At 43.0% G+C, this 12732-nt stretch overlaps 1 protein-coding gene across 3 annotated transcripts in view; it reads right to left on the bottom strand.

The window, feature by feature from the left end:
- Positions 1 to 6692: 6692 nt before the first annotated feature.
- Positions 6693 to 12732, bottom strand: part of LOC110507417 (uncharacterized) — a 37969-nt gene continuing 31929 nt past the window's right edge. For all 3 annotated transcript variants that reach the window (XM_021587401.3, XM_090224308.1, XM_090224309.1), the window contains 5 exons: positions 12194 to 12294; positions 11237 to 11466; positions 8060 to 8388; positions 7787 to 7843; positions 6693 to 7540 (listed from right to left, as the gene is read on the bottom strand). In XM_021587401.3, the coding sequence (XP_021443076.3) occupies positions 7269 to 7540; positions 7787 to 7843; positions 8060 to 8388; positions 11237 to 11466; positions 12194 to 12294 (989 nt within the window). In that variant the 3' untranslated portion in view covers positions 6693 to 7268. The remainder of the gene's footprint in view (positions 7541 to 7786; positions 7844 to 8059; positions 8389 to 11236; positions 11467 to 12193; positions 12295 to 12732) is intronic.

The following is a 12732-nucleotide window of genomic DNA, read 5'->3' as shown; positions in this document are numbered from 1 at the left end:
AACCAGCATCACAGGCCTAATGCACTTTATGGGGAGAGTAAAACTGGTTCCACGATACATTGAATACATTAAGGATACAGCATAAAAAGATGAAAAAAAGGTTCCAAGTAACTTAATTACGAAAGATTATACCTTCAGTTATCAGTGTTGTCTATATTCAGGTAAATGCCGGATATTTTGTAGCCAGTGTCCCTCCAGTTAGGAGATATCGTACCAGTCATGGTAGTCCGACTTGTGTGACATCCCCTCCGGGAAGCCTGCATCCATGTTTCCCCATTTCTCTGTCTTTGGTGGTGCTCAAACCCATGTTCCTATGGCACAAGGTTTCCACTGTGGCATCAGCACACAAGCATCTACCTGCCGGGTTTGGCAAGAACATGGGCAACAGTGGGCATCGTAGAGGTCTGTCGTGGCACAGGCAGCTACACAGATGGATCAGCTGACCCAGGATCCAGTTCAGGCCCTGTTTCTGATGACAAAGAGAGCATTGAAGAGGTTGTAGGTACAGCATAACCCCAGGAGCATGAGGAAAGCAGTTAGCCACCTGGTAGGTGACCTGGTAGGTGACCTGGTAGGTGGCCTGGTAGGTGGCTAACTGCTCCCCCCCCACACAGGGGGCTCGTCCCCTCCACTGGGGGCTCCTCCGTAGGACTCTACCTGGCTGTTTACCAGGTCCCTGAAGCCCATCCTACTGAAGGCCACGAAGCAAAATTACAGGGACACGATGTAGCTCCAGCCCTCCATGGCAGAGTAAAGCATGGAAGCACCACACGCCACACACTAGGGTAGCATCAAAAAGTACGAGAGTGACAGAATACACAGAGGGCCTCCACCCATCTTTTCGAACCCTCCATGTCTCTTTCCTCTCCTCCACCCTTGGGTTGGTTGCTGTTGTCCCGTTGCCTGCTGTTGTGTGTTCTCCTCCGGTGGCACCATCGCACGAGGAAGCCCAACATGGTGATGACCCTCTCCAGGAAGAGGTTGAAGAAGAGGATGGCAGAGCAGCCCAGCAGGCCGTAGATTACCAGGAGGACTTTGCCCTCTGTGGTGGATGGGGTCAGCATTCCAAAACCTGTCCGAGAGGGAAACAGAGAGAGTGGCGGAAAGAGGGAGTTTGTGAGGGAGTTGGCGATTGTGTCAACCGCTCCCACTGTTTCTGTGGTGATACAGTGGACAGTGCCATAATAGTGGTAAAATTTAAAAATTATTATTGCACTTCTGCAACTAAGGTTTCTAAATAGTATCTCTCCTTTCATATTTAGTTGTTGTTTCTACTGTAAATTAATTGTTAACTTTATTATTACCTATTGCGGTTTTCCCATATCTATAGCTGTTATGTCATGCACATACCCCACAGAAGAGACCCTGTAGACATGACAACACCGTTTGACAAATGTCAATACAAACCTATTACTGGTGATGACTCCATGGTCCATCCAGATCCAGCCCCTTGCATAGCAGCGGGAAGTAGGGGTGTTGAGTGTGCTGCAGCACCCTCTGGTAAATCAAAATAAATAAATAATAGTAATACAAAATAATAATAATAAATCACAAGATGTGTGAACTAGGCCTTTGTATGAGCGGACAAAAATAATCCTCAGCACACCCACGTCAATCAGTGTAGATGAAGGGGAGGAGACAGGTTAAAGAATGATTTTCAACCCTTGAGACAATTGGGATATGGATTGTGTATGTGTGCCATTCAGAGGCTGAATGGGCAAGACAAAAGATTTACAGTGGTCTGTTAGACAGACACTCACACAGGCACAGACACACGCATAAACACATGACATACGCACTATACACACAGATTTTGTGTTGTGGATAGTATGTGGTAGTAGAGTAGTGGCCTGAGGGCACACACTTAATGTGTTGTGAAATGTAATGTAAATATGGAACAAATAATTATTCAATAAAGAAATACAAACAGTTTCCTGTGTGTATCCAGAATGGTCCACCACCCAATGGACATCCAGCCAACTTGACACAACTGTGGGAAGCATTGGAGTCAACATGGGCCAGCATCCCTGTGGAACGCTTTCGACAACTTGTAGTCCATGCCCGACAAATTGAGGCTGTTCTGAGGGCGAAAGGGGTTCAACTAAATAAGAGAACGTGTTTTTTTACACTCCGTGTATATTCAGTATTCACTGCATCCAGAGCTTGTGTTGTTTCTCTCGGTCAGCAAGTCAACCCCACCTCATTCTTCTGGATAGTCATTCCCAAGCTATGCTGAAGCAATGCCTCCTTTTATCAGATCATTTGGAGATCATTCATCCAAATGGACTCTCCTATTATACTGTTATTATACTCCTAGTAGATGCTTTGACACACACCTTGCAAGTAGAGTAAGTAGACCGAGTCTTTGACAGCATCTGAGGTGTGTATGTTTACTCCCGGACTCTCCAGGCTGCTGTCTGTGAACTTACTTCTTTATTAACACAGGTGATCTTTGCCTCCATAATCACCTTTCATTGCCTGTTTATAACACTCTCCAGCTCAAATTAGTATTTTCCCTGAGTTTATTCAAAGGATATTGGCTCTAGTAGTGGTACAGCCCACTCTAATTTGTAGTGGCTCTAGAAAGGAGGATATAATATTTGAATTAGTCTCTAAAATAGCATGAAATTACATTTGACATGTGGGCTGTTCTGTTTTAAACCGTTTGTATGAAATTAAAGATGTGGTCCTCCAAACATTTGATTTTCTCTGTGTAGGTCATAGAGAGCATAGATCTCCTCAGCTGTAGTGATCTTTCTGACATGGTCAGTGTGTTAGAACTGTTTTAGTATAGTGTCACGTTTGGCTTTCTTTGAGACTCTTCCTGTCAGAGCTTGCCTACATCATACAGTAAGAGGCTGTGTGGTACACTTGAGAGTGATGTGGCTAACTGGGAAGGTATCCAAGGAGTCGGACGATCTCCCATGACAAGAGCCTGGAAGGAAAGATTCAATTTCTTGCTCACTTTCCTCTCATTTCTTGCCAAGTTTTCCCCTAAATTGTTTCTGCCGCAAGTTGTTTTCCATTCTATTTCTTTGATCGTTATAGTACCTAGTACATGTACTATTTTTGGACCACTTCAGAATTCCGACAGTTCTGAGCAATTTTTTGGTGCCTGTGTCAACTGGTTATTTTGATTTAATTTCATTGTGGTTTAGGAGGCGGAGGATTCATTAACCGGGGGTATATTCTATTGCTTTCTCCAATCACCTAAAGATCAGGGATTACCTTACGGAAGAGAGGAGGGAAGGATGCGTTTTTGAACAAACCCCCTTGAGACACCATCACATCAGTTCCTTCCATTATATTTCAGTATATATTATCATTAAAACACTAGATAGTCTTTGTAGTGTATACAATTGTTTGCCCTGTAACTGCATCCTCCCATGAATGGAACTGGACAGCTTTGATTGATGTTTGTTTATGTTGAATTGAACCAAATCTACTTTGTCTTTCATACAGCAGTTATGTTATCATGCAGATGCCAGCATGGCTGTGGCCTCCCTCCCAGCCATGTACAATAGTCAGCCTGTATTTAAATACTGCTGGAAGGAATGACACCTTGATTTAAACAGTTGTTAAAGCCTTATCCAAAGATCAGCTCTCTCTTTATCTCAAGTAGGAAAAAGGAGCAGCAAGGTTCAACCTCTACAGGATTGTGTGTTCCCTGCGGGACGGTTGATTTGCATGAGGTTGTAAGTAACAATAACATTTCCCAGGGCATAGACATATCTGATGTTGGCAGAAAGCTTCAAATCTTGTTAATCTAACTGTACTTGTCACGCCCTGACCTTAGTTATCTTTGATTTCGTTATTTATTTGGTTAGGTCAGGGTGTGACAAGGGTGGTGGGTTTCGTTTTTTGTATTTTTTGTATGTCTGGGGTTTTTATGTCTATGGTTGCCTAGATTGGTTCTCAATCAGAGGCAGCTGTTTATCGTTGTCTCTGATTGGGAACCATATTTAGGTAGCCATATTCCTTGGGTATTTCGTGGGTTATTGTCTATGTATAGTTGCATGTCAGCACGAGTAGTTTATAGCTTCATGGTTGTTTTATTGTTTTGTATAGTTTGTTTAGTGTTCTTCCTTTTATTAAAGAAGAATGTATTCACATCACGCTGCGCCTTGGTCTCATCGTTACAACGAACGTGACAGCACTGTCCAATTTACAGTAGCTATTAAAGTGAAAGAATACCATGCTATTGTTTGAGAGTGCGCAGTTATGAACTTGAAAATGTATTAATAAACCAATTAGGCACATTTGGGCAGTCTTGATACAGTTTGAACAGAAATGCAATGGTCCTTTGGATCAGTCTAAAACTTTGCACATACACTGCTGACATCAAGTGGCCCAAATCTAAATTGCGCCTAGATTCCTAAGTCATATATTGGCCTTTCTCTTGCATTTTTAACATAATGGAACAAAAAAACAACAACAAAAAAAAAGTTTTTTTTCTTTGTATTATCTTTTACCAGATCTAATGTGTTATATTCTCTTACATTAGTTTCACATTTCCATAAATGTCAGTGTTTCCTTTCAAATGGTATCAAGAATATGCATATCCTTGATTCAGGTCCTGAGCTACAGGCAGTTAGATATGTGTATGTCATTTTAGACAAAAAAAATATAAAAAAATGGTCAGATCCTTAAGAGGTCAAACAATAGTGATGTAGTGTCACATAGCATACCAAACACACAAAGCAAGTATTGTCAGGACACAGTATGTCTCTATGTAAGTCCGATAAATTAATATTCTTGATATGAATGTTTATCCTTTTAGGTTGTGAATTTCAGTCCATTTATGTGGTATGTAAATAGGATGGTAAACATGTCCATTGTACTACAGAGTGTTTCTGAAAGTGCAGCACATTATTGCCCTTATGTTCAGACGTTGTCAGCAGTACAACCTGTTGATTGATGTTCCTCTGTCCTCTCTGACAAGTGTGCTTTGTAAAAAATAAATGTAAAAAAAAAAAACATACAGATTTCAGATAAAAGGCTCAAAAACACAGATGCCTTTTTGACCTCTGTGTGTGAAGGAGTACCCTGAGGAAAAGCCTGGCTCTTGGCTAAAAAAGGGTGCTTGTTCAGGCAACGTAATCTTCTTTCGATTACGTCAGCTGATGGTTATCAACTCCGTAATGAGCATTCGCTTTCATTTTTACCAAGAGTGGTCCTTTGTAGCTAAATTGGTAGAGCATGGTGCTTGCTATGCCAAGACAGCAGGTTTGATTCCTGAGACCACCTGTAAGTAAAATGTATATAGAGTATACTGAACAAAAACAGAAATGCAACATGCAACGATTTCAAAGATTTACTGAGTTGCCGTTCATATAAGGAAACCAATCAATTGAAATAAATTAATCATGCCCTAATCTATGGATTTCATATGACTGGGGATAAAGATATACACCTGTTTGTCAAAGATACCTTTAAAAAAAGTAGGGGAGTGGATCAGAAAACCAGTCAGTATCTGGCGTGACCACAATTTGCATCATGCAGCACTACACATTTCCTTCATATAGAGTTGATCAGGCTGTTGATTGTGACCTGTGGAACGTTGTCCCACTCCTCTTCAGTGGTTGTGTGAAGTTGCTGGATATTGGCTTGAACTGGAACATGCTGTAGTACACATTGATCCAGAGCATCCCAAACATGCTCAATGGGTGACATGTCTGGTGAGTATGCAGGCCATGGAATAACTGAGACATTTTCAGCTTCCAGGAATTGTGTACAGATCCTTGCGACAGGGCCGTGTATTATCATGCTGAAACATGAGGTGATGGCAGCGGATGAATGGCACGACAATGGGCCTCAGGATCTCGTCACGGTATCTCTGTGAATTCAAATTACCGTTGATAAAATGCAATTTTGTTTGTTGTCCGTAGCTTGTGACTGCCCATACCATAACCTCACAGTCACCATGGGGCACTCTGTTCACCACGTTGACATCAGCAAACCGTTCGCCCAAACGACGCCATACACATGGTTTGCGGTTGTCAGGCCGGTTGGACGTACTGCCAAATTCTCTAAAACGACGCTGGAGGCAGCTTATGGTAGAGAAATGAACATTAAATTATCTGGCAACATCTCTGATGAACATTCCTGCAGTCACCATGCCAATTGCGCACTCCCTCAAAAGTTGAGACATCTGTGGCATTGTGTTGTGTGACAAAACTGCACATTTTAGAGTGTCCTTTTATTGTCACCAGCACAACAATCACCTGTGTAACAATCATACTGTGTAATCAACTTCTTGATGTGCCACACTTGTCAGGTGGATGGATTATCTTGGCAAAGGATAAATTATTATTAACAGGAGATGTAAACAAAAGTTGTGGACAACATTAGAGAGAAATAAGCTTTTTGTGCATATGGAAACATTTCTGGGATCTTTTATTTCAGCTCATAAAGCATGGGACCAACACTTTACATGTTGCGTTTATATTTTTCTTCAGTATATATCAGTTTTACAATATTTTATTCATAATTTGACTTTGCTCATAAACGCAGCCAAAGACTCAGTGCCCTAGGATGTTTATGCATTGCTTCATTCAAGTCTCAGAGGCAAGTTGTAGGAGTGGGCGAGCATGTAACAACCTTCCAATTCCCGTTGATCCTTTAATCGTAAACAACATTCTTTAGTTTAGTTCATTAATTCGACCATTTAAAAAGACAAGCACACATAAAACTTAAAAGTCATGCATGCACATTAAGTTTATTATGATTATTTTTTTTTTACAGGGACAGTGCACATTAATCAACGTTTCAGCACACGCAGAGCAACAGAACAAAAAGCAGCAAGATAAAATTCATAATAACATACAATAAAGTCTGGGACGTATTTCCACTGTGGTCCTCTTGAGACAAGTTGGCTAGACAAGATCAAACACAGTATGGCAGTGAAATAATCAAACAAAAATGTGATCCTGTGATCAAGTGTCAGATAATGTGGTAAATGTGTTACGTGTATGATGATGGGATAAAGGCAACCCCCCCCCCCCCCCCCCCCTCCCCCACCACAAAACCACCTGAATTGATGCATGGTGAAGTCATACACCTACACACAAATGCTTGGTTAAAATAGGCTTTTTTTCCTGCACAATGTGATATTCACTTCACACACATGGCTTGTCTACTTGTCGAACCCCATCTGAACCCAAGATGAGCTTTTTATTACACCGTTGATTGTTAACAATGTACTTGCAAACAAACACTGTAAAGCTTTAAAACATTATGTAGAGCTTTACTCTGGGAAAGAAAAAGGTTCAGCACCTGGAAAGGATGGAATGAAGAGGGGAGGAATGATCGCTGAGATCAGAGATGAAACTTATGGTGTCTGAGAAATTATTTTTCACCCAGATGTAAGTGTTGCCCGGCACCAGTTCAGGGGAGCTGCAGTGGTCGGGTAATGTGACGTAGTGAGGGAAAGGCACGGCGCTGACATGGCCACGTGAGGCCGGCATGTCCATGGCGTTCACCATCACGATGGACCGCTCATTCATCTTCACAGACACACTCTCCACTGTCCCCAGCAGAACTGGACACACACACACACACACACACACACACACACACACACACACACACACACACACACACACACACACACACACACACACACACACACACACACACACACACACACACACTTTAGATAAGCGTTGTGAAACCACTGTACTTCCAAGAGTCAAAGAAGATTCTAGTGCTTCCCACTGTTCTTACTAAAGATCAAAGTAGTGAGTAATGTTTCCTGTCATCTTGTGCTTCAAACTGGAGGCCTTACCTCTGCTGTGGCACAGGACTTCAGTCTTCAGATCCCCCAGTGGTAGAAGTCTGGGTCCTGAGGATAATGAACAACAGTCTAATCAAATGGACAGAGAGACTCCAGGCACATCAGAAGACATCTCCTTTATCTTATATGAACTAGATATAGAATTCAATATTCATATCACTTGTCTGACTTGTAGGTTGGTCCTTCAGAGATAAACAGAGATAAACAGACGCAACTCAAGCTGTGGCATAAATCACAGATCGATTGTATCCTGTTCCCACTGACCTGGAATCACGTTCTTGGTGGTGTTGTGTGGTTCAGGCCTTGGGTGCAGGACCCCGGCGCAGCAAGACCACAGGGAGGCATTGGGGTAGCGGTGCCCACAGCAGGTGAAGCCTGGCTGGGTAGGGTAGAGCAGGTCTAGCCCTGGGGCAGAGCAGCAGGTCTGGGTGGAGCCGGCCTCCATCAGGACACTCCCACAGCACTGGGCTTCCTCTGAGAGTCTGTCCTGAAACTGCAGGTCGTACAGAGTCCCTGCACAGCACTTCATCTGGCCACTGCTGGGGTCGTAGGCCTTCCCTCCGCAGCAGGAAACATTTCTCAACCTGTGGTGTCTTTGAAGAGAAAAAATACTTTACTTCCCAAAACCAAGAGAACATCATCTCTCATAATTTGGTGCCTTTAATGCTATTGTGCTGTCCTGTTGGGTGATCACCATATGTACTGATCATTAAAAATGTTATGGATTTGATCCATTCTATTGAATTTCTTTTGTCTTTTTATTTTTGACCCTTTTTTCTTCCCAATTTCATGGTATCCAATTGGTAGTTACAGTCTTATCTCATCGCTGCAACTCCCGTAAGGACTCAGGAGAGGCGAAGGTCGAGAGCCGTGCGTCCTCCGAAAACACAACCCAATGAAGCCACACTGCTTCTTGACACAATGCCCACTTAACCCGGAAGCCGGCCGCAGCAATGTGTCGGAGGAAACACCGTACACCTGGCGACTGTGTCAGCGTGCACTGTGCCCAGCCCACCACATGTCCGATTTTTTGTTTAGTTGTCATCTACATGTGTTATTACTGTGCTTTCAACCATTTACAATGCATTCGGAAAGTGTTCAGACCCCTTTCCTTTTTCCACATTATGTTACGTTAAAGCCTTATTCTAAATTGTATATAAAAAAACATCCTCATAATGACAAAGCAAAAATACATTTTTAGAAATGTTTGCAAATGCATACAAAATCAAAAACAGAAATACCTTATTTACATAAGTATTCAGACCCTTTGCTATGAGACTCGAAATTAAGCTCAGGTGCATCCAGTTTCCATTGATCATCCTTGAGATGTTTCTACAACTTGATTGGAGTCCACCTGTGCTAAATTCAATTGATTGGACATGATTTGGAAAGGCATACTCCTGTCTATATAAGGTCCCGCAGTTGACAGTGCATAACAGAGCAAAAACCAAGCCATGACATCGAAGGAATTGTACGGAGAGCTCCGAGACAGAATTGAGTCAACGCACAGATCTGGGGAAGGGTACCAAAAAATGTCTGCAGCATTGAAGGTCCTCAAGAACACAGTGGCCTCCATCCTTCTTAAATGGAAGAAGATTAGAACCCCCAAGACTCTTCCTAGAGCTGGCCGCCTGGCCAAACTGTGCAATCAGAGGAGAAGGTCCTTGGTCAGCAAGGTGACCAAGAACCTCATGTTCGCTCTGACACATCTCCAGAGTTCCTCTGTGGAGATGGGAGAACCTTCCTGAAGGACAACCATCTATGCAGCACTCCACCAATCAGGCTTTTATGCTAGAGTGGCCAGACGGAAGCCACTCCTCAGTAAAAAGCATATGAAAGCCTGCTTAGAGTTTGCCAAAAGGCACCTAAAGGACTCAGACCATGAGAAACAAGATCCTCTGGTCTGATGAAACTAAGAACTCTTTGGCCTGAATGCCAAGCACCATGTCTGGTGGAAACCTGGCACCATCCCTACGGTGAAGCATGGTGGCGGCAGCATCATGCTGTGGGGATGTTTTTCAGTGGCAGGGGCTGGGAGACTAGTCAGGATCGAGGGAAAGATGAACGGCGCAAAGGACAGAGAGATCATTGATGAAAACCTGCTTCAGAGGTTTACTTTATCCTTTTGGTATACCTTCCAACCTTCCAACATTTTCCTGTCCTGCTAAGCATTCAAAATGTATCAAATACTTTTGGGTGTCAGGGAAAATGAATGGAGTAAAAAGTACATCATTTTCTTTAGGAATGTAGTGAAGTAAAAGTCTAAGTTGTCAAAAATATAAATAGTAAAGTAAAGTACAGATACTCAAAAAACTACTTAAGTAGTACTTTCAAGTATTTTTTACTTAAGTTCTTTACACCACCGGAAATAAGGCCATGCTCATAAAAATAAAAAAAATCATCCCCTCTAATAGTAAACGCCACCTACCGCCACCGGATTCAGCCACAGAGTCAAAAGGAAAATTGATTGAAGTGCGTTACTCACAACTGCACTCACAGACTCTTGATTCATGGCCAAAGTATTGAGTAATGGCATCTGTATAAATTCAGACTGCCATGCAACTTCACGGGAACCGCGCTACAGGTCGTGACCCACAAGCACAAGCCAAACAACAGGACGAGTTAGACAAAAACCACTACCTACTGTGTGACCCCTTTCCTGGAAACCCAAAAGCAGACATACCACCTCTCCAGTCTGGCTGTCTAACTGTCTGAATACCACTGACTGGAAAAAGTGAAGTGAAGGAAAGAAAGGGAGGATACCCTTAGACCTGTGGCTTCTGCGGTTGACACCCTGTTGAAATATGTCTGGGAGGCAGTAGTTTGGAAGACATGGTGCATTCCATTAAGAATTCTCCAACATCTGAGGTAGTGGGACTGGGAATGTGGGTATGTTATTTTATCAGAACTGCATCCATCAATGTCTCTCAGACATGAACATACAAAGATGCACACCTAGTCTCAGACAGTGGGTGGGAAAATATTTTACACAGTTAGTTATAGTACAAGCACGCACGCACACACTTTCAAGACATTGCATCAACAATTTGGCCTCCCGAGTGGCGCAGCGGTCTAAGGCACTGCATCTCAGGGCTAGAAGCGTCACTACAGACCCCGGTTCGATTCCAGGCTGAATCACAACTGGCCGTGATTGGGAGTCCCATAGGGCGGCGCACAATTGGCCCAGCGTCTTCCAGGTTTGGCCAGGGTAGGCCATCATTGCAAATAAGTATTTGTTCTTAACTGACTTGCCTAGTTAAATATAAATAAAAACACTTAGACAGGGAGGCTGGATACATTCTGCTGAAGATGAAGTGATCTAATTATTAGCCCTTAGGCACTCTGAACTGTGCTTGCAGACAGTGATAACCCCACATCTTTGGGATAAACTACCTGACTAGGTTCAACTCCCTACAGTTTCCACACTACAGTGCAGCTCACTTGTGTCCGTTGCAGCAGATTTCATTCCGAGGGTAGTATGTCTCCTCCCCACAGCAGTGTTTGTCTGGATCGTTCAGATGAACTCGTGTGCCACACACCATCTCACGGGATGGCAGATACAAGTGGCCACCTGGGGAGCACTGGTACCCATCCTCCACCACATGGCGCAAGGTCTGGTTACAGCACAGCACCCCTCGGTCCTCTACACCATACGGAGTTGTACCGCAGCACTGGGAGAGAGACACACCAGTCAGCAGGGTAACAACACACACACACACAACATGAATAACAGACATGCAGACACACCGTGGCATGCACAAAACTCAAACACAATCACAAAAGTTCACATGCTATAAAAGAGAGTCTAACTTTCTTACCAGGGGACCTGTGCACTCATCCTCTACCAACAGTGCTAAGCGTTAGAAAAGAGACCTCTAGTTATCCGTCGTCTGACACACTCTCACACAAAAGAGGAGCTGCTCTACTCTCAACTGGTTGCAGGGTGGGGCTTACAGAACTAAATGTGCTGTCAGAACTGACATGGTACCGCATAGAGCCCAAGTAAAGCAAACACCACAAATAGTTATTGTTACTGGTAAATCACGGGGCAGATTTTCTCCTTGATAGACAGCACTCTAGAACATTGGCAATGAGTATGGGACACCCACTTCCCAATGGGGCCCTGTCTAAACATTCTGAGTGGACTTAAATCGGTCTGTTGAAAACTTATAGTGTCAGCCTTGTCTTACATTGCCACTTTTAGATATTTCGGCCATTTTAGACAGATACTTTACCTGCATTGTCTTTATGCCTCGACCAACAACAACTCAACAGGTAGATGGATGATTAAGCTGTTTTACTTGACTTTGACTGACATGAGGAGAACTGAACCTAATGTAGTGGAGGAGGATCAGTGAACTAGGCTTTAGCTGTAGGCCTTAGGTCTACTGGACTCACCAGGTTTACTCCAAGCACCTTATTGGACACCTTCCCGCAACAGCAGGTTTTGATGTCTGGATTGTACACCTTAGAGCCACAGCTAGCACTATGGTAGTGACCTGGGCAGACAGATGGGAAGGAGGGAGGACCGTGATGTTCAAGAAAGGGAGATCAAGAACTAATTTGTAATTACCCAACACAATCAATTACCCAACACAATCTACATTGTTTCCAGCAGCTCCCTGGAAGATGCGAAACAATGTACTGTTGCTTTAGAGGGCCACATGAAAGAGGTTCTGGTTGTTATATGCAGTGGTGTAAAGTACTTAACCTTGTGTAGTCTTAACATTCTGAATACTCCCCTTGTCCTAAGGGTAAAAAATGACCCGCTTTCACTAAACCCCTAAAATAAGGCAGCTTAATTAAATTTTAAACCCCAAATCTAACTTTGTTTTAATCTTAATCTTGTTTTCTTTACTAATAGAGGTTTATTATTATTATTTCTAAAGTTATTGCATAGGTGTAAACATATTTTTTTTTAGCAAGACACTTGTACA

Source organism: Oncorhynchus mykiss, chromosome 27 (genome assembly GCF_057628025.1).
Source record: "Oncorhynchus mykiss isolate SJ-2025 chromosome 27, ASM5762802v1, whole genome shotgun sequence".
Lineage (NCBI taxonomy): Eukaryota > Metazoa > Chordata > Actinopteri > Salmoniformes > Salmonidae > Oncorhynchus > Oncorhynchus mykiss.
Note: the sequence above shows the minus strand (reverse complement) of the source record. Positions and strands in the feature narration are given on the sequence as shown.